The sequence below is a fragment of the Lynx canadensis genome, chromosome F2, assembly GCF_007474595.2.
Source record: "Lynx canadensis isolate LIC74 chromosome F2, mLynCan4.pri.v2, whole genome shotgun sequence".
NCBI classification, from domain to species: domain Eukaryota; kingdom Metazoa; phylum Chordata; class Mammalia; order Carnivora; family Felidae; genus Lynx; species Lynx canadensis.
The window spans coordinates 32516121-32537798 of NC_044320.2; the positions used below are offsets into that span (position 1 = coordinate 32516121).

The 21678-nt window shown below is 36.0% G+C and overlaps 1 protein-coding gene across 2 annotated transcripts in view; it reads right to left on the bottom strand.

Annotated features, from left to right (window-relative positions):
- ZFPM2 (zinc finger protein, FOG family member 2) overlaps nucleotides 1–21678 on the bottom strand; it is a 470612-nt gene that overhangs the window by 352923 nt on the left and 96011 nt on the right. The window contains exon 2 of one of the 2 annotated variants that reach the window (XM_030304303.1): nucleotides 19757–19915. The exons of the other annotated variant lie outside the window; for it this stretch is intronic. Coding sequence (XP_030160163.1) covers nucleotides 19757–19915 — 159 coding nt within the window. The remainder of the gene's footprint in view (nucleotides 1–19756; nucleotides 19916–21678) is intronic. 2 annotated transcript variants of the gene reach the window in all.

Sequence of the window (21678 nt, forward strand, 5' to 3'; positions counted from 1 at the left end):
TAGATATCCTTTCCTCAACAAGTAAGAAGCAGGATTATAGGGGAGCATGAAGAGGCATCATAAAGGCCACCACAAACAGCAGTTTATAAAAGGTTAGGAATTAAATTTGAGTCTTCTAACTGCCTGACTAGCATTCTTTTCAAAATATCCTTTCTTGCCTCTCCTATACTCCACCCCCACCAGTTGAGTAGAGAACCATGCATACCTGGAATAGCTGAATAATCCCAGAGCAAGACATACCCAAGCAAGCATGGGACATGCTGTTAAAAATTACATATCCAAGGGGCGCCTGGGTGGCGCAGTCGGTTAAGCGTCCGACTTCAGCCAGGTCACGATCTCGCGGTCCGTGAGTTCGAGCCCCGCGTCAGGCTCTGGGCTGATGGCTCAGAGCCTGGAGCCTGTTTCCCATTCTGTGTCTCCCTCTCTCTCTGCCCCTCCCCCGTTCATGCTCTGTCTCTCTCTGTCTCAAAAATAAATAAACGTTGAAAAAAAATTAAAAAAAAAATTACATATCCAGAAAAAAAAAAAATTACATATCCAAGGGCTCAGATAGTAGAATTGTGGGTAGAACCATCTGGATGAATTAAGTTCTATACGCAGATATTAACTATATCATCTTGATGGCCACACAAAGGAGTAAATCTTTCTGAATTTTGCTATTACGTTTAAATTGTTGGAAACTCGTGATGCCATGCAAAATTTACTCAATTGTGAACATTTATAGCGCATATTTCTGAAGATACAATGAGATATATACTTTCCCTTAAGGACCATATAATCTAGTAAAGGAGTCAGGTAATATGCATAAGAGAAGTAACCACTGATAAAAAACCATAATCAGGGTAGTCCATGAATAATTCCAAATGAAAACACAGAAGATACAGAAATTCAGAGACCAGAAGCGTAAAATGACATTGACCAATGGAGAACCTAGTATAATTAATTCTGGAGTTCTTCACATTGAAGTCAATGAAATATTTAAGTAGGGGGTTGATATGATCATGTGACACAAATACAGTAACCAACATATATTTATTGAGTTTCCATGAACATGTTTTTTTTCTCAGACATCTGGTCTTTGGGTCCCCCCCTTACTTGTTCTATAACCACAATCTGACTCATGTCTCAGACATTCTTGCCCAAAAACTTTTGTGAGACTACAGTTAAGTCTACTTTGAAATATTTTATTAGGTAAATTACATATTTGGAAGGAAAAATAATGAGAAGTATAGTGGGAAAAAGGGATGTTTCGAAGACTATATTGTGGAGGAATCACAATAATCATGAAAATCAGAAGTTAAAAGAATTCCCCTGAATCTGTAAATGTTTATCTTTATTGAAGAGAGATGAAATAAACCATTCTTTATTAATATATTAAAATAAATTTGGAGTCCCAGGCACTGTGCTGAGCACTAAGAATATAAAACAAAGATGGTTCCGCTTCTCATATAACTTCAGACTAGGACAGAGACAAATCAATAATTGCAATCCTGTGTGGCAAATGCTTTAGTGAGAGCAGTCCAAGACATGACAGGAGCACACAGGCATGACACCTAACCCAGACTTGGTGCAGTAGAAGGTTCCTGGAGGAAAGAGCCAATAACATTTCTGAAATTCTGGAGGCGTTATCTTACATAAAACTGAATTCTGTAGGTTTCATGCCCTGAGGCTCCATAACTGAAAACCATTTCTCAGATTAAAAATGAAAGTCATCTCCCCAAAGAATTCCATATAGACAACATTACAGTAATTAAGCTGCTGTGCAGGAAAAATGGTGGTGAAACTGACCACATTTCAATCATTTCAATGATGTGAGAGTAGAATCCATACAAAGTTTTAAGATGCTAAGAGAAATAATTTGAGAACTGCTATTACAGTATGATGGTTGAATGCATGAAGTCATTTCGTTCATTCAGTATAGGCTAAATTTACCCAGGATCATTCTCATCTAATATCTTGGGAAAAAATAGCAGGATGGCTACAAATCTCAGCAGACCTTGATGCACACAGAAATTTGGTAAATCACTCAAAATGAAAAAAATATAATTTAGCCTATTAGAGGCTTGATTGAACTAGTAATTTCATATAATAAAATACTTTCATTAAATGTCACTTAACTGCCAGATTGGAACTATTGAGCTTAGATTTCAACTTGCACCAACATCTGGAGCAATACTCAGTATTGATAATCCTGATTCATGGAACAATTTGCTCTAATTTGTTTCATTATGCAGCACATATAATTAGAACTACTGAAAATAAATATTGCAGAGTATTTAGTTAAGGAAACACTGTAAAGATAGTTGATTGTATACAATTAACAGCTCAAAAGAAATTACATTTTGCAACTGTTTTAAGCTATTTTAAAACTGGGTAAATGTGCAATATATATCACATTAAGAAAAAGAAACTCAGGACAGGAGACTAGTTTAAAGCCCTTGATCAGTTATTTAATCATGTTTCTTAAAGAAAAAAACGTGAAAAAGGAAAAGATGACCAAAAACATAAGACTGTCATATGAAGTGACACACATGGGTGCAGAAAACAAAAGGGGCTGGAATTAAATTTTTATTCATCTCCGTATCTGCACATAAAGATGAATAAAGGCAGAGAACAGGTCTGCACGCTTGGGTTCTATATTAAACCTAAACATGGCTAACATTTCTTGATCACCCCTCAGCACTAGTTAAATGTTTTGTGAACACCACATCAGCCCTGCCATGCAATGTTATCCCCGTATTTCAGAAGAGTAAGCCAAGAGGCAGATATGTGAGAAGATGCCCAGGCATAGTGCTAGCAAGTGGAACACCCAAGAACTGACCCCAAGTCACTCTGACTCCAGCGACCATACTCCAAACCTATTAGGATATTACAGTGAATCTCTATTGATGATCAAGCAACAAAGATAGCTGCTTCTCCTCTCCATATATAATAGGCCTTGTTCCTTCACTATGCTTACATATTAAAATGAAAGATTTAATGGATATAACATTTAGAAGCATTATTTTTCTGAAGGTATACTGTTGGACTTGGAACTCAGTAAAATCAACTACACATAGATGCTTAATCAATTACCATTACTCGCTGACGAGTTATAAAATTAGATCTTGGTTTCATTCTTTTTACCCTAACCTACTGCAGTATCATTACATTTGCTAATTAATTGCCTTCAGCACATTATTTCTATTTAATAACTAAAATATGTCACATTTGTCAACTTTTAGACCCTTCATCTTCCGAGTTTATCTCAGGAAACTAACTCTCATTTTTATGGTAATGTTTTTATCTAATTCATTTTTAATCTTTTTACTAATGAAAAATGAAATGATTAAAAAACAATTTAATCGAATATGAAATCTCTGAATTACTTTTAAGAAAACACTATTTTTTCCCTTCACAATAGGGACTTGCTTCTTTCCCTTTCAATATATTTATTCTCATGGAAAATTTATACACAGAACTTTATTTTGATACTAATCCAACCCCAGCTTCTTTGTGATTTGAATGGAAATGACTTTATTGACCATTGTTTTTTATTTACTTCTATTTTTGATTCTTATATGTTTGAAATCAGTACTCTAAGTAGCTTATGAAAAACGGCATGAATAATTAATAGCCAAGATAATAATGACAAGTTTGTTAAGATACTGCTTCAAAAGCTTTGTTGGTAGGAAAAGGACAAGAAGACAGAAAAGGATGCTAGGAAGAGAATTGCAGAAAGAGCTAGGAATGCATTTGACATCCATTCATTTACTTGCTAAATTCTTTATTCACATACTTTTAAATAGAAATTTCAGTGTATTTTTAGCAAAGCACAAACACACTTAATGGAATAACCACTATATATACCCAGAGACCAATTCATAAAAAGATGAAACAGAATAAATGTCAAGCGGTAACAAAATCTATAATATTTCTAAAATTATGGCTATGGAGTTAATGGTTTTCCATTGCAAGATTAAACTCTTTTGTTGCTCTTTTAAAAGATATCATACATATTTTGTGGGCCCTTCCATTTTCCTTAGTCTAGTTTTCAGAATCAATGAGAGCCCTATAGGGGGAAATTGAAGGTGTTATTGAGCAATATAATACACAGCACAAATGACTCGGGGAAATGCACCAGAATATAGTCTTTCGAACACATGAAACAGAATCTTCAAATCCCATATTAGGTATTGTTGGCAAGGTGGTCAAAGCAGCAGCTCTCCTTGCTAGGCAAAAATAATTTCAAAACCATAAACACCTTTTCACCCAAAGTTAGACATTCCTGTATAAATTAAAGATTTGCCACATACTGAGAAAGCCACTTTTTCAGCACAAATAGCAGCAGTGTTTGCCAGCAGTCATACAAGAAAACAGCCCTCCTCAACCCTGCTCCTTTAATCCATGTAGTTCCTATCAATATTAACCTCTTATAGAAATTCTTGTACAATAAAACTATTGAACTTTCTTGACTAAGAGTGTTACTGTAGCTGTTAGTCATCCCTATAATGTATTTCGCAATCAGCTAAATCATCAAAGTATTTTTTAACAATGAACAGTTCAGAAGTGACAGATCTACTTTCTTGTTCACACTGCTTATCAGAGAATAGATATCACATATGTTTTCCAGGTGCTTCCTATAGTTAGGATACCTTCACAGAAGCCGCTCATGAAAGATAAGGTCATAAAAGAGATGAAAAATGTGTGAGCTTCATACACTTATGGTTTTATCATCAGACAAGATAGCTTTGGTTAAAGGACTGTAACAGTCAAAAACAGAAAACTACAGCTTTGTATTGAAGGGCGAGGACATTTAAGTTTACGATTCAGTTCTGGTTTGCTTTGCCTAATAGCCTCACGATATTGTTGGGCTTAAAACAACTGTTTGGTTATAGATTCATCAAACAAAAGCATCATGTTAAATTAACACTGCATTGTCAAAATTATAGATATGGTTATGTCGCCAGATACAAAAATAAAAATGTACAATTATTATCCCTTTTTGCCAATACCTAAGAAGATACCTAAACATTTCAACCATTTGATAAGAAAAGGTCCATTATTCTATGGACCTCTATAATGGTGTCTGACTTAAGTCTCCCTTAGACGTGCTCTAAGTGTATAAGAAAATGTAGGGTTTTGCCATATTCTGGATAGTTATATTCAGTGGACAGTTATTTTTAAAAATGCATGCGATCTCCTTAATATGTCACTGTTTTGGCAATAACCTTTTATCATATTCCAGAACATGAGCAATTAAACACGTCAATAGAATAGAGTCCACATTTATCTGATTATGAATTTTCAGACACTGGATTTCTGGATTTCAGACAATTGTGGATGACAGTGGTGACAGCCGTCCAGAGCTAAGTCTGCCACCTGGAGAAGAAACTCCTCTCTACGGTTAACGGGTGACCACCATAATTTGTGGCATTCTATCACAGCCAGTAAGAGGAAATTATTCAACACACTGATGTTTATGGTAGCTATATTACATAAAAGTCACAGTGTTAATAACTCAGGAATAAAGGACAGTGATTTATAAATTATTTCTACAGTCTTAAACACTTACCCCACATTTGAATATCATCTCCCATGTGAAAAGAGCTTTTCACAAAGTTTAAGTTCACTAAAGATCTGGTGCATAAGGGAAATATCCACATGTGATAAAATAAGGCAAATTCTCAGCAGTATATCATTCAAAAATTTCTGCTTATTACTTTTCTCTATGGACACTTGAAAAAAAATCAATATGTAAGCCAAGTGTGGGAGAATTTAAAAAAAAAAAACCTACTTTAAAAAGATTTTTCTAAAATGTGTATCTCAAAGCTTGTATTTAACTATTTTTCCTTATTGTCTCTTCCCTTTCTCCCTACCTACCCCACCCCTGCCCCCCAAAAAAACCCTCACTGAACTATTATATTCCATTCAGAAAAGGAGCAAGTGGGTACTGAAGCGTCCGACTTCAGCTCAGGCCATGATCTCACGGTTCATGGGTTCGAGCCCCATGTCGGGCTGTGCTGACAGCTCAGAGCCTGGAGCCTGCTTCGGATTCCGTGTCTCCCTCTCTGTCTGCTCCCCCCCCATTCATGCTCTGTCTCTCAAAAATAAACATTAAAAAAATTTTTTTAAATAAAAAGACAAAGAAGAGGATCCTACACAGTTAAGGCACTTCTTGCTCCAAAGAAGAAAGTAATGCCTGATAATCTGTAAGTGAGGATACTCTCAACTGTAATTTATCTTTTACAGATCTGTTGTTGTATTATCAAGAAACCGTCATCCCTTCAGTCTGCTGGCTTCGGTCTTCAAGATTCAAACCCAGGATTCATTTTAGGAAATCATCACCATCAACAACAACACAAAGTAAAGCCAAATCTCACAGTCTCTGAAATGGTCTCTTTAACAAGCCAGCCCGATCTACACAGAAAGACCAAGCCAGTTTAAGATGATGTCTGAACACTGCTTTCCATAGAACCTTATTGCTTATTCCTTCCTCTTTAACAAAATGATTTTTCCAAAGAGGCCTCATAATCCATTTAAGAATATGATTCATAAGCAATTACTCATCACCATAGTGTTCCATTACTACAATATAATTTACTAATTACAAACAGACTTTATTCAAGCCACACATACAAAGTGCTAAAGGCCAGCGGAGAATGAATATTCTGGGACAGCAACCAACAGCTTCAGTCTGTATCTGAAGGCCCTTTATCCAACACTAGTTCAGATACCTAATGACAAATGACTCTCAGAGCTCAAAACTAGGGGATAACAGTTATTTCTGCAGATAAACCCTACTTTTCTACTGCTTGCCAATTGAAATTACACCTTAACCCCATTTTCTCTCTCTACTATGGCTTATGGGAAGCTCGGATTTGCATTTAATGCTTCAGCTTTCAAGATATCTGTCTTCCTATTTTATGCTCCTTCTCGTCATTTCCTATCCTTCACCTTAGGGTCACTGTCATCTCTCTGGCCCACACCTATTTCTCCAGGGTCAACTCACACAACAATCTCCATCGCCCTCTTTGCATGTTCATCAGGCTCTTGCCAACCATATGCTGTTCCATCTATCTGAAACATTATTACCTCTTTTTATCTAATTAATGCCTATTCAGCATTAGATGCCAGCTCAAGTATCATATCCTTAAAGGATACTTTCTCTGACCTTCCTCACTATGTCAAACCACCCTGTACCACTTGTGTGATTATTTTAGTAATGCCTGCCTCCCCACTATCATGTAAATTCCAGAATAGCCAGAGGCTTCCCTGTGTTTACTCACATGGTATCCACAGCATGTCCCACAATGTCTGATATAGCACATGTTCAATAAATATTTATCAAACTGGATAAAATATGCATATTGAGTGAACTGACTGCATAATGCTTTGAGTCATTAACCCAATAATCAAGTAAAGGCATATAAAATCTATGCCCTTTGCATAAGCTGAAAACGCTTCATTGTAACAGAATTTAGAGCTGGGCATGGTGCCGCCTGATCATAAAGACCACATGTGCCAGCCTCCCTTTTAGTGAGGTGGACCTCTCATAAGACTAAGTTCAGGGCAAGAGAATAGAAATAGGAGAGTTTTGTGGCAGCTTCCAGGAACCTATCCTTCTAGTTGAATCTAATCCTGATTAAGTTTGCATATCTGTGCAATAAAAAGGGAAAAAAAATATTGTAGGTCACATCAGCCTCATTCCAGCTCAGATCCAAATCTAGCTTCTACCGCCAGTGGAGAGAGAGTCCCACGTATGCTATCACAATACCCATTCAGACTCTTTTTACCACAAGGTCTCCCCACACCACCTCCTCCCTCAGGGCCAGCAAGAGGTCCTTGGCTGCTGGTGATAACGCAGGAAAAACACAGATAGTATCCACAGCATCATCCAATTTTTAGAAGCGTGGGAGAATTTTCCCCCCTTCTGCTCTAATTTTTAACAGCACTTGCATGAGTGTCTGTGGTCTCTTTAGACACAGGGTGACTTATCCCATAACGATAACAGATTTGGAATTCAGATATCTAAATACCAAGACATTTTGGGAACCTTACTCAAGGTTTTCTAAAAATGATGAATTTGAAACCACACTTCATTCTGGATCATTGCTATCTCCTCTGAGCTCACTCATATTGACCAAAGGTACTAATGGGGGTTGACTCAGGCTTTCTGGAGCCTAAAGCTTACACAGTTCGGGAGGCCCTCCATAAAAGAGGAATACAAAGCCATAATTAGAAAATTAGGTGCAAGGTCTTGGAAGGAGTCTATGCAAGTGAGGAGTTCTAAAGCTCCACTGCACTGCATTGAACTACCCTGGACGTATCATTTGATATAAAAGTAGCTAAACAATTGCCAAATACACGAAAATGGTAAATTAATATATCTAATATTGCTCTGGCAATGTTAAGTGTAAAGACAAGATTCACATTTTATGTAAATTTTCAAAACTCCTTCCTTTTATTAGTGATCAGAGTTTTTACGGCTGCTTCAGAGGTCCTTCTGCACAACTGCCAATATTAAAGAGAAAACATCATTCTTCTCTAAGTTGGATTTTCCTTAGGATACAGGCTATTTTCCTTGTCCATTTCCTTCAGTATCACTCTATATTTTTGAAGAAATGTTTCTTGTTATGAGTTCCTGTATTTCAGCATTCCCTTCGGTATTCGGCCACCAGGACAGGATAGAGGCGCCCAAGACCCAAGGATTAAATGAGGCAGGTATGTGCTGGTAAATAGCACAATACAAGGAAGCTTGAGAAAGAACACACTCCTTCCTTTATCAGCTCAAACTTAACATTTTTTCCACTCCTTTTAGATATTCCTTGTCTCACTTAGTTCATGTTTTCTTTTCCTTACTAGAGGGCTGTATCTTTAAGAAACGAGAACATTCTTTATATATTCCCCTTTTTGCCTCTGTACATGTGTGGTCTGTGCAAACACTCACACATATCAATGCTTCTACAACCTACAACAACAAGTAATAGAGGTTCTCAGTGTTGTTTAACTAGACTGGACCACAATTCGCGTTGAAAAAAAGCTTATCTGAATCAAAAATATACTGTCTTGTGCTAATGCTGTGCAACAAGAGAAATTATATCAAATCCTATTGTTAAATAGGTAGGGGGGCAAGTGTTTTATGTATCTGTAGATTTCTACCTTGATAAATCACTATCTTCAAAAATAATCCTTAAAGAGACCTTCCTTTTTCACTGTCAGAAAAATATAATCACAGCCTACTGTCTGTGCAATTCCACTCTCCATCTCCTACATACGTAAGACGTGGTAAGATACAGCCACTGTCAAGTTTCAGAACAGTTCCTTGTCTAATCTTTCCGCTTCTCCAGATCTCTGATACAGAACCTGTTAGAATGTATTGCTTACTTTTCCAGTTCCTATGTTTATCTCACTTCCACTTGTACCATCTGCTGCACTGCATTTCCTTCAGAAAAGTGAAAAGTTTCCACGGTGCCCAGAGCTTTCCCTGCAAACAATGCCCTCTTCCCCTCTTCCTTCCTTCCTTTCTCCGCTTTTTATTTGGTCTCATTTTGTGTTAAGGTCAAGCTGTTTTAAAGAGTTCACTTTGCAAACATTTCTACAGGGCTGAAATTCCGATCCAAATAGTTTTGATGGATTTGTAAACATTCTTGCCATTTGTTACTGGCTTCTGCCCAAATACACACATTTTGGGTTGTCCCCACTCATTTCGATTACCTGAAAACAACTTCGCAAGAAACGGGCAGTGAGAAACTGTGGCTTATTTTATGCCACCCAATGCGGGTAACATAACCATCCAGTTAGTATAATGAGTCTAAAGAGCATTCAACATAGCCCTCTCATTATGTCAAAATGCCAACTCCACTCACTGCTAAGCTAGTTTATGTTGATACAGAGTCTTGAAAGATGTAACAGAGGAGGCTCTAAATATTTTAAGCACACCTCTCATTCCTTGAACCTTTCTTTTTTATTTCTTTTTCTTAATATATCCCCTTATTCCTGACTGACACATCAGGCTTGATACGTGTTTAATTAGAGAATGCCAGATTAAAAATACCTTGGAAAAGTTAGCTTTATACTTCGTATGCCCAGGCTTCGTCAGACGGGTTCCTGTTCTTCTACAAGAATTATACTGATGGGCACCAGAAAACAAAAGCAGTTCTCTATTTCCATAAGTATAATCACCTTAGTTTTCATTTAGTATTAACCTTTAGTAGTTTTGTGACTTTGACCAAGTTACTGACCCTCTGAAAGTCACAGGGGAAAATAGCATCTACCCTGCAGGACAGTAAGTTGATTAGAGATGATTCACGTACAGCAAGATGTCTGACTTTCAGGAGCAGTCAGCAAATGAAAGTTGTTATTACCATTATTATAATTATTATAATTGGTACGTAGTCTCAATGCCAATCTCTGGAATCTCATTGAACTACAAAAAAGAAGCTGAAATGGCAATCTGCATTCGTTATCAGTATTTACTCCATTGGTGTAACACATTCAGTTATTTTTACTTGACCTTTTAAGAACAACAAAAAAATGACTGACTTTATTACTGTAATTAAATTCATCCTACCACAGCTTTCATTTCCTTTTACACCTTCTACATTTAGGCCTACCAGAGATAAAGATTATCCCACCAGGTAGTAGAGGGGCAAGCTATTTAATACTTCCTGTTGCTTCTTAAGTAATAATCAAAACATTGTGAGAAATTTTATGTACTCACAAGGAAATACAAATTTTGTATTAAAAGACACAGAGCTTTGGAAGTCTTATTTGGTATAAACCTGAAATACGTTAGTGCAGAACAAAGGACATTTTCTCAAATCATTTATGCTGTTTAAGGATAAAAAGTAGAAGAGATGCAACTCCTTCTAACAGATCAGTTTCTCTAAAATGATAACATTTTATCTAAGATCATGTGACCAACTGTCAGATTCAAGGTTGTACAAGACGTTAACTCCATATGATTAAAATAAATTAGCTTCCCAGGGTTCTCTAATGCTAATGCTACGTTCGTAACGTAAATTTTCCATAAACAGAAAAATAAATTAAGAGTTAGTGCATGTAAATGACTGGCAAATATTAATGTACACCTGTATGAATTGTTATGTATATATATATTTTTTTAATTAAAAATGGCTATTTATACAATTACAACTTGATCAAAACTACTTCCTTCATGGAACATGGGCTCTTTATTCATCCAAATATCACTGAGAAAATGTAACAATAAAAGGGCTTATAAATAGGTAGTTCTCCTTTACAGTACTCAGCTAAAATTAATGATTAATTCAGTATCCAGATTAAAAGTGAAAAAAATCAAACAACATAGATGTTTATTAATACCAGATGTGTGTATATATATATACACATATATATACACATATGTGTGTGTATATACATATGTGTATGTATATGTATATACATGTGTGTATATATATATACACACACACATCTGGAAATAATACATATATATAACATATATAGTACCATATATATAGTGTGTGTATATATATATACACACACACATCTGGAAATACTACATATATATAACATATATAGTACCAGGAGGTTAAATAAATTCTTACTCTTCCTGTGACTTGCAACATTTTAGGGAAAACAACCAACTATAGTAAATTTTTGCAGGTCAAAAAATGTTCTTTCACTTACAAAAACCTTACACATAAAACCAAAAAGGCGATTCCTCTAAATGGCAAAATATGATTTTGTAAGTAATTTTCCATTTTTATTATCAACAACAATGCTGATGTAAAATAAGAATATAACTAAAATTTGGCCAAATATCTCTTGGCATCTTAAGTAGCCAGGTACAAGCAGAATGAAATAAACTTTGTTACAACATGAAATTATTTAATAAATTATAAGAGAATTTGGTGATTATATATCTTATCAAGTCTTAAATATTTAACAAATATCTTTTGTAGATTGCACAATGAAGATCTGTTGGTGGTCAGCTTACAGACAAAACAATAAATTGAGTTGATCATATGCAAAAAAGTGGTCTACATAATCATATATGATTCATATAAATGATATCATCATGAGTCATTTCAACACCACATAAAATCAATCATTTTGATTTTGTTGAAATTATTATGATGATATATTTGGGATCAGAGATGACGTAGACAGACAAAGCTTGATCTGACTCTTACATATAAAACACTAAGTCGTGGGCAAAATCTGTACGCCCTCTGGTCCATCAAAACCAAGGAAATGCTGACTCCCTGTAAGAACAAACCGCCTTCTAATGCTCTCTCATTTTTTCCAATAACTGTAGTTTTAGAAAATATCTTTCAGATTGCAAACAAAAACTATGTTTTGGAGATTTTAACATGGCCACAAAAGAGTGATAGGGATTATTTTTTTCTTCCAGTCTCATGAGATAAAAATACAAGCAAGGACATAAATACAGCCTCTATGTCTCTATTCTAAAAAAAATGCTCTCCGTTTTGCATTGTTACATGACTTACATAAGAAAATGGTAAGGATTTTAAAATAAATGTTAAAAAAAAGAAGTACTGGATCCAGGAAAACAGATCCAGGTTTGCCAAGGAACAATAATGTCATGTGGAGGGAGGGGGAGGTGGTGCAGAAGGAAAAAGGGAGGTCCGTGCCAAGCAAAGCTGGGGGCTGTTCAATCAGCTCTATCAGGGCTCCATCAGTGTCTCCACTCCAGCCAAATCCAGAGAAAACAAGGAGTCAAAGATTCAGGTCAATAAGCTTATAGGCGATTTGCACAAACAGTTCCTCCAGCAAGGTAAAAAACAAAGTCATATTGGCTTTTCTTTTTTATTCCTTCTCTTTGAACTCCCTGGTCCAAACACACCCTGGAAATGTCAATGTTATATGCAAGAATTTTAAAAGCTCAGCTTCTTAATCCCGTTAAGGAAAAAGGAACAAAGTTGCCTGTGAGATCTCCTTCTTTATTGAACTCAAAGTGATTATGGAAGAGCTGCCTTTTGCAAATTCTGATTCCAGTTGCCCAAGCATCAGAGGAGGCAAAAACATGTCATTAAAGGCAAAAGTGAGTAGGAAAGAAAGCAACCCAATTGAGAAGGGTTTATGAAATACAAGTAAACAGACTTTCTGAATTGAAAAAATAATAATAAAATAAAAAGAAAATAGGAAACGACACAGTGAGTGTATATGTTGGACACTGGATTAAATGAAAAACAAGTAGTTACTACTCCCACAACCAAATCTGCATGAAGGTACGGGTTTTTTTTCTTCTTTTCGGTATGAGGAATCTAGATAACATTTTTGTTGCTTTACTTTAACATGGGAAAGGGGGATTAATGCAAATAATCCAAGCTTGGATTTGTTACCAAAGAGAAATCGTACTTTTCCTCAGTTATTTCTTAATTTTTAAACTAAACTACGAAACTACATAAACTGATAGAATTAAAGGGAATGTGGGAGGACATTTCAATGAGTCTGGCAACCTACCGGCAGAAACAGTTAAGCACAATGATAAAACCGACTCAGATACTCACGTCTTCTACTCGTTATCTTTCTGATACAAGGATGTCGCATTGTGGAAGGGAGCAAAGTGACTCATATAATTCTCAAACACCCCAAACTGCTCTTCCGGAACCGACATTAATGAGCTACAGATGGAGTCTCATCAAGCCCTTGGCTAAAGGGATGATTGTGATTGGGGTTATCTGTATCCCCTGACAGCTTCCCCAAATTGCTTGTTTCCATTTCCTACTTTAACCTCTACTTTTTGTAGGCCTTTCTTTTCTAGGTATGTACCAACCTGTCATGACCATGCCTCTTCTCCCAGTTACACCTCAGCTCTCCTCTGTGGCTCTCTCAAGCTTTCCATAGTGGTTGTGAATCCAACAGATTCCTAGAGCAAGTCCCACAGGTAGGACTACACTTCTCCTACTCCCCAGCTCTCTGCTGTCCTCTTCTGGTTTTCCTGCAACACTAACCTCATAGGTACAGCAGATTCGACCCGGACGGAGTACCTGGAAGCTCATTCCCTTTCCTTAGGTCGCTGCTCAAAGTTCGCTCTCCCAACATTCTTAAAAAATCTCTGTCTTGCGTGCGTGCGTATGTGCACGTGAACGCGCGCGCACGCGCACACACACACACACACACACACACACACACACCATTCTATTACCCTTACCTGTTTTGCTTTCTAGTGCTCAACATCACCCATTTTACAATGTGAGTCTGCTTATTTATTGTCTGTCTCTTCCTGAAAATAAGACTGACTTTTGTCTACGGCTGTATCCACAGCACCCGAGAAGTGGGTCTGGTACACACCAGATGCTTAAAAATGGGTTGAGTTGTATTGAATTTATCTATTGAACTGCTTCTGCCAACCTGATTAAATATCTGTTTATGTTTGCTTTTGGTTTGGTATTAATTACTTCTGGGGCTGGAGTTAAATCCAAGTCTCAGTAACTCAGGTTTTATTCTGTTTTCTTTAATATGCTTTGCATTTTTTCTATTTTCAAATTTCTTTAAACTTGAAGACCTCTAATATTAGTTCGTCTGTCTAGGTTAAGAACTTCCCCTAGTGATTTCTCTGACTATTCTCCAAACACAGATCCTACTATTTAAAGAAAGATTTGTCTCTCTTCCAAAATCAAGTCTGATGGCATCATTTTCCTTTTCAGCCTTTGTTTAGAGATGATATCAGCAGGAAACACTTGGTAAGGACCCTCACTACCTTTTCTAGATAATCAATAATTCAAAGTTCACCTACATATAGTTTCTTTGGAGTTTTCCTTTTTGAATAATAGTAGATTCTCCTAGCCTACAGTGATGTTGACCTGACACTTCTCTTCCTGTTCACATATCCTGTGACATTCTCTTGGAATATATCCCAAGACATGTTTGTTTAATTTCAGTCATTAACAAACTTGGGTATTTCAGTGAGTAACTCCTCCTGCAAATAATCAGTAATAGTAGCCCAGTTTTACAATGGCTCCCTATCAGCCCCACCAGGAAACTTACTGTCTCTGAGTTTATCCAAGAATTGCTAATATATGAGTTCCCACCTGCCAGCAGTAACATACTAGAAGCTCCCCCAGTTGCTCTGCAGACCACCTATGTTTCAATTTGTATTAGTTTGCTTAGTTCTAAACATGCATTGATGCACTTCCATGTTTACTATATAAACCAGAAGAAAGGCAGAAAACAAATCACTGAAGCATATAATCCAGTACCACAGGAAACGTGTAGCACTTATGGACCCAGCCTTGATGTCTTCGTCATCTGTAAATTCAAGGAAATAATTCTTGCTTGTTTCCTTCCTCTTGGAGATACTGTAAGGCAAGATGCCAAATGATCTCAACTCAGTGCACAAAAGAGGATGCAAATTTTAAGTATCGCTTTATAGTTTGCTGAAATTTTTAAAATCTAAGGACAGCAAGCAACTTTAAGAAGAGCATCTTTCAATAAACAGTTCATTTCACTCATTCAAAAGATGAAGAATAGAGATGTGAAACATGCAACTAATTAATACAAAGTAAAAAGTGACCAAAGAAACTTCAACAGAATTGTCACGTTCCAATTTTAGGCCTGCAACTCTAACAAGGGTTTATTAAAGGCGATCTTTCCCGGTTCTAATTGTGAATATTTAAGGCTTAGATTCACATGATTTAGAATTTTGCACATCTAAACATTGACATAAAATTCTCACCCACATTTTGACATTTCTGTGGAATATCACATTATGGGAGTGATTTGGGTCGTATTTAATCACATGTTTTATAATGACCAGCAATAATATTAATAAATGCTTTGAGACTTGTAAAAAAGCCTGCCCTTTGACAGCAAGGAAATAGATAATATCCATATGGAACTGAGGAAAATGCCAGAACAATAAGTAGAGAATCATTTTAAACGCTGAAAATATCCTGTGTAATGTAGAAGCTTAATTTCAAAAGGAGGTAGGAACTTTTATTTATGAAAAGCTATGTCTTCATAGATGTACCAAGAGGGCTTTCTTTACCATTTTTTAATAAAAAGGAAAACTACAATGGCATATGGTTCCTTTTATACACAACGCAGTCGCTAAAATATGAATGAAGATATACTGAAATTATACGTGTGTCCTCAGTACTCTCCACTCACTACCCAAATACCTTGTTTGAAACACTTAAGATATTCTTTTTTTCTGGGGCGCCTGGATGGCGCAGTCGGTTGGGCGTCCGACTTCAGCCAGGTCACGATCTCGCGGTCCTTGAGTTCGAGCCCTGCGTCAGGCTCTGGGCTGATGGCTCGGAGCCTGGAGCCTGTTTCCGATTCTGTGTCTCCCCCTCTCTCTGCCCCTCCCCCGTTCATGCTCTGTCTCTCTCTGTCCCAAAAATAAATAAACGTTGAAAAAAAAAATTAAAAAAAAAGATACTCTTTTTTTCTTTTTAAGTTTATTTATTTATTTTAAGAGAGAGAGAGCAGCAGAGGAACAGAAAGAGAAGGAGAGAGAGAGAATTCCAAGCGGGCCTGGGCTCACAAATTTTGAGTTTATGATCTGAGCCCAAACCAAGAACTGGACACTTAACTGGCTGAGCCACCCAAGCGCCCCAAACACTTCAGAAATTCTAACTATGTTTTTGTGATCAGAGTTTTTAAACTGTTATCCTTTGTTAAGTGCAAACAAAACATCTGATGTTCAAAAGTGTTACCCCTGGAACTCAGTAAAGGAACCATGTCATTGCTAGATTTTAATCATGGCTACTAGATCTTTAGATGAAATAATAACCCAATATAACATAATCCAAATAATCCAATTTATTTTCATATAGATAGATAGATAGACATACACAATTTTTGAGTTGTTATAAATGACTTAAAATATATGCAAAAATATGTTTCATCACTGAAACATTTTTCTTCAGGTGAACAGTTCTTATACGCTCCTTCATCCTGACAGTGGCATCATTAACCATTGAAATACTTATACTCTTTTAATGCCAAACCTATCTTCTTCCCTACAATTGGAAAAAAAAAAAAAACGTAATTGTGTGTCATTGAGACTAATATGTGAATTTCTACAGAAAGATTAGTTTCTAATTTTCCAGAGAGAAACTTTTCTCTTCCTATTGTAGCTAATCAACTTAAGTGAAAAATAGATGGAATCCCTACCATGACCTCAAGGGGATACAATATCTGTCAAAGAGCTGTCTCTCTTTTCCACCAGTTCCTACTGACTTCAGTGAAAATCTCCTGGTCTCACATTTTATGAGTAAAATAATGAAATTTTTTCCCTATTAAATAAGATGACAGCAATCTGCAATAGTAACAGTAGTATTTATCCTGAAAAATATTATGTGAAAATGACAATTCTTTTTTCCACCCATCATTACTTGCTAGCTTCAAACTAAACATTAGAAAGTTATATTTATACTATGTAATACATTAATTATATATATAATTTTATATTAATTCATTTTAATTATATATTTAGCTATATATATATATATTTTTTTTTTTTTCCTCCTCAGATACTACCAACTTAAATTTTGGAGTTCTATATTCTTTTGTCAAGCATTGCCCTTAATCAATCATCATCCCAAAATGTAGTCTAGTAATAACTATCACTACTGCTTCTCTGGATTAATTATGTTGGCAAAAATGGTCTGAATCCACACATTGTTTTTTACAAGAACAAGAAGAGTAAATGGTACACGCTAACTATCGATTCCTTCTATTTACTGTAACATAAGGAATGTGCTCTACAATGGACTTAAGAATATATTCCCTGACAGGGGCGCCTGGGTGGCTCAGTTGGTTAAGCTTTTGACATCAGCTCAGGTCATGATCTCACCGTTGGTGAGTTCGAGACCCGGGTCGGGCTCTGTGCTGACCACTCAGAGGCTGGAGCCTGCTTCGGATTCTGTGTCTCCCTCTGTCTCTGCCCCTCCCCTGCTCATGCTCTGTCTCCCTCTGTCTCAAAAACAAATAAAAAACATTCAAAAAAAATTAAAAAAAGAATATATTACCTGACAAAGAGGGAAAATGAGAGGTCTGCAAATACAGATCTAAAAACTTCATTTCCAGCCAGCTTTTACATGTATTGCCGTGGCTACTATAATCAAGAAACGGTTCCAGCATCCAGAAGAGCCAAGCAAAGTATTAACTTGGTCCGAACTAAGTCAACACTGCCGAAGAAGGACTACTCTCTCCATATCACTCTCATTTTCAACCAAAAGTCTCCAATGTAGGAGACAAGGACCAGGCTCAAAGTCACCTTGAGGCCTATGGGAGTTAAAGATTGAGGAGATTTTCTAAACTTCAGGGTGGCCAGGTGCTAATGCCGCCATTCCATTTCCATAGTTTTCAAAGTTCTACTGACCACAGGGATAAGCACTGGCTGACTTCTTTTGTTTCTAACACACTAGCAACAGGAGAAAGTCATACTGGAACTTTAACAATATGTATCGAATATATCTGTGGCCACTAGGATACCTGTATTGGCAGGTTATGTTTTTGTTTTTTGTTTTGTTTTTTTGGAAGCTGTATCATCATTCTTAATTTTAGGCCATCAAATCTAATCAACAGATTTACACACACAAAACATTTTTTCTCACAACTTCTCTGCCTAAAAAATACACACGTCCAAATAAAAATGGTTCGTGCACAAACACAGACAAATAGAGATAGACACACACTCATCCATGCCCTCTAAGAAACTGTCATAGTAAAACTGGCAAAATCAGCTGTTCCAAACCAAGGAAGCAACCTAACCATTTGTGAAACTGTGTGCTGATGCAGGAGATGATAGAAGATCCACCTCACTTGCAAAGACAAAACAATTAAATTAGAAAAAAATAAAAAAGAATCATGAGAAACCTTAAATGCACTTTTGAAAAACACAGACAAATGAATACATATGCCCAATGAAGACACAGTTACTGGTGAGGCCACCTGACTCCAAGTCAAGTTTGGAAATAAACTGACACATATTGTCTCAGGTATTTCTTCCAGCATAATGTTAATGTATTAAAAGAATATCTAGACTGGGAAAATATAGAATATCTGGGACTTATAGATATAAGATATATAGATATAATATATATCTAATATATATATATATATATATATAATATATATATATAAGATATATAGATATAATTCTTATAGAATATAGAATAGACTGGGAAAATAGAATATCTAGACTGGGAAAATATTTTTCCTTTTGACACTATCTAAAAGAGTACCATCCTCAGTTATAGAATGTCAAACACCTAAAGCACTCAAGTTTTATTTTTATTTTTATGTTTATTTTTAAAGTAAACTCTAAACCCACTGTGGGGCTCATACTTACAACCTGAGATCAAGAATCGCATGTTCTCCTGAATGAGCCAGGCAGGTTCCCCTAAAGCATCGAGTTTTTAAAAGAAGTGAGCCAGAACCTTGGGGCTGGAACTATCTGCCCATTCAATGCTTATACTCAGGGCCTAATTCAGTGCCTTGCAAACAACTGACATTCAATAAACACTTGTGAAAGATTAAATGAATACATGATAAAAATGAAATATATTAGAATTGGCCAATCAACATGAAAGTATTTTTTTAAATATACAAAATGACTTATTAAAGTGGAATTACTTCTTTTAGCCCTCAAAATATCATTTTGTGTTTAAAACATTCTACATTGTATTTTCAGACTCTTGAATTTTGTATCAGCACTTTGAGCACTTTTCGTGCACTCTATCAGTGCATTTTTTAAAGTTTGCAAAATCACCTGAGTAAATGGACTCCCATATTGCATCCAACCATTAATGATTACCTTTGTTACAAAAGTATTCCACTTCTTCACAGCTCAGATTTTCAGGCCCAAATTCTGTAGAAAAGCTTTCCTCCAATGGAAAGTCCCCTTTTGAGATGATGTCTGTCTCCTCTGATGGACACTCTTCTTCTTCCTCTTCAATGGCATCTTCTAGCGGCCCTTGAAAAAGAATCAGGGACACTGTACCAAAAACATCCAAAGAAGCTAGTGAAATAAAATCCTTTAATAGGGTATTTTGGTTAAATTGGTGAGAAAAAAAATGTATTCTATGAGTGGGCCAAGCAATATCATCAAGGGGACTTACACAAGATAATGCCACCCTCATATTCACAAGAAACAATTATCTATAATGAGAAGTGGAAGGAAACCAGTGCCTGAAGTTACTACATAGAAAACAACCTCCATCTTCAACCCTTCCCCACCCCCAACTCCAAGACTAAATCTTCTTCTCTCTCTCTCTCTCTCTCTCTCTGTCTCTGTCTCTCTCTCTTTAATTCTCTCCTGAAGAGCAAAACTGTGCACTTTATGTTCATGTGTTAGAATTAACTGCCTGGTAAAGAGTACAAGTCTCTTTTACATCGTTGTACAATTTTACCTGAGATTTTAATAAAGATTTAAAGTAATTGAATGCATTTTAATTGAACTGAGATTTTAATAAAGTCTATACTTTTAAAAACCCATCTTAAGAGTGGATTCCAAGAAAAGATTTCATTATATGTGTTTGAGGCTTGAAGAAAAATTACATATTTCTCTCCCTGATGAAAGCATAACCCTATTCATAATTAATTGAATTTTTTCTGAAATGAAAAGTAGTTTTCTAATGAAAAAATGTAATTTGTATTTATGTGATACTTTTTCAGTAATAAAAATACAACTCCCTTAGAGTGAATGAGAGTGAGGTGCCCTACATTAATGGACCTATTTTATTGAAAGGAAAGGGAGGGCTAGCGTTGTTCAGATGGGTCAGAAGTGGGCTACATGGGGATACCACATGGCTGGTTATGAATTCCTGACCGCCCTAGAGAAGAAAAGTGTCTGACTCATTTTACTAAGCAGAGGCCTGCATTTGCTCCTTAAAGAAGCGAGGTGGCATTTTATCCAAAGAACACAATTATGTAATTTGTACTAATTGTCACTCACATCCACAGTCTCATCAGACAGGCTAAATACTTAACGGGCTTAGGTAGTCTCTCTCTTGCTTCTTAGAAATGTGCTGGAAAATTCTCAGGGCCAAAGAAGAAATCTCATAAATAATTTAAAATTGTGCACAAAATGCAATTTTTCTGTATGTGTAGGCAAACAAGAATAGGTACATACAGCACAATATCTGGTATTTTCCCAAAAGCAAATTTCTAAAGGGCAGAATTCATAAGACACACTTTCATGAACAAAATTAGTTCGTTGCATGGATTTAAATTAAGGGACATCCAAGCAAAAAACTTCTTATGGAGTTCTTTGTCCTTTTTACAATTTATTTTTTCTCTTTTTCTTCAAAATAAGAAATGTTAAGGAAAAAAGAATACGTTAATTTCAAACACTCTGGTAATGTGTTTTCTTATTCTCAAGGTAGAGGGGGGAAAAAAAACCATGGAGTTTTGCACATACTGCCTTCAAAAGTTACGGATCTCATATTAGTTTTTACCTCTTTTTTATTATTTCACTTTTAAAAGTATAATGTTTTAACTCTTAAAACAATTACATCAAGTAGCAAGTATGCAAGGAATATATAAAACAGTAATACTGTAAAATATAATCATTAAAACACTTATCTGATAATTCTAATTTTTAATGCTGAGTCTAATGAAAAATTTAATAGAATATCCTCCATATTTTTTAAAACATCTTAATTGTAATAACAATTCTGGTCCAAATAAGACATGTGAAGCTGTCTCATTTGTGTTTCATGTGCGATTTCAAAGCAC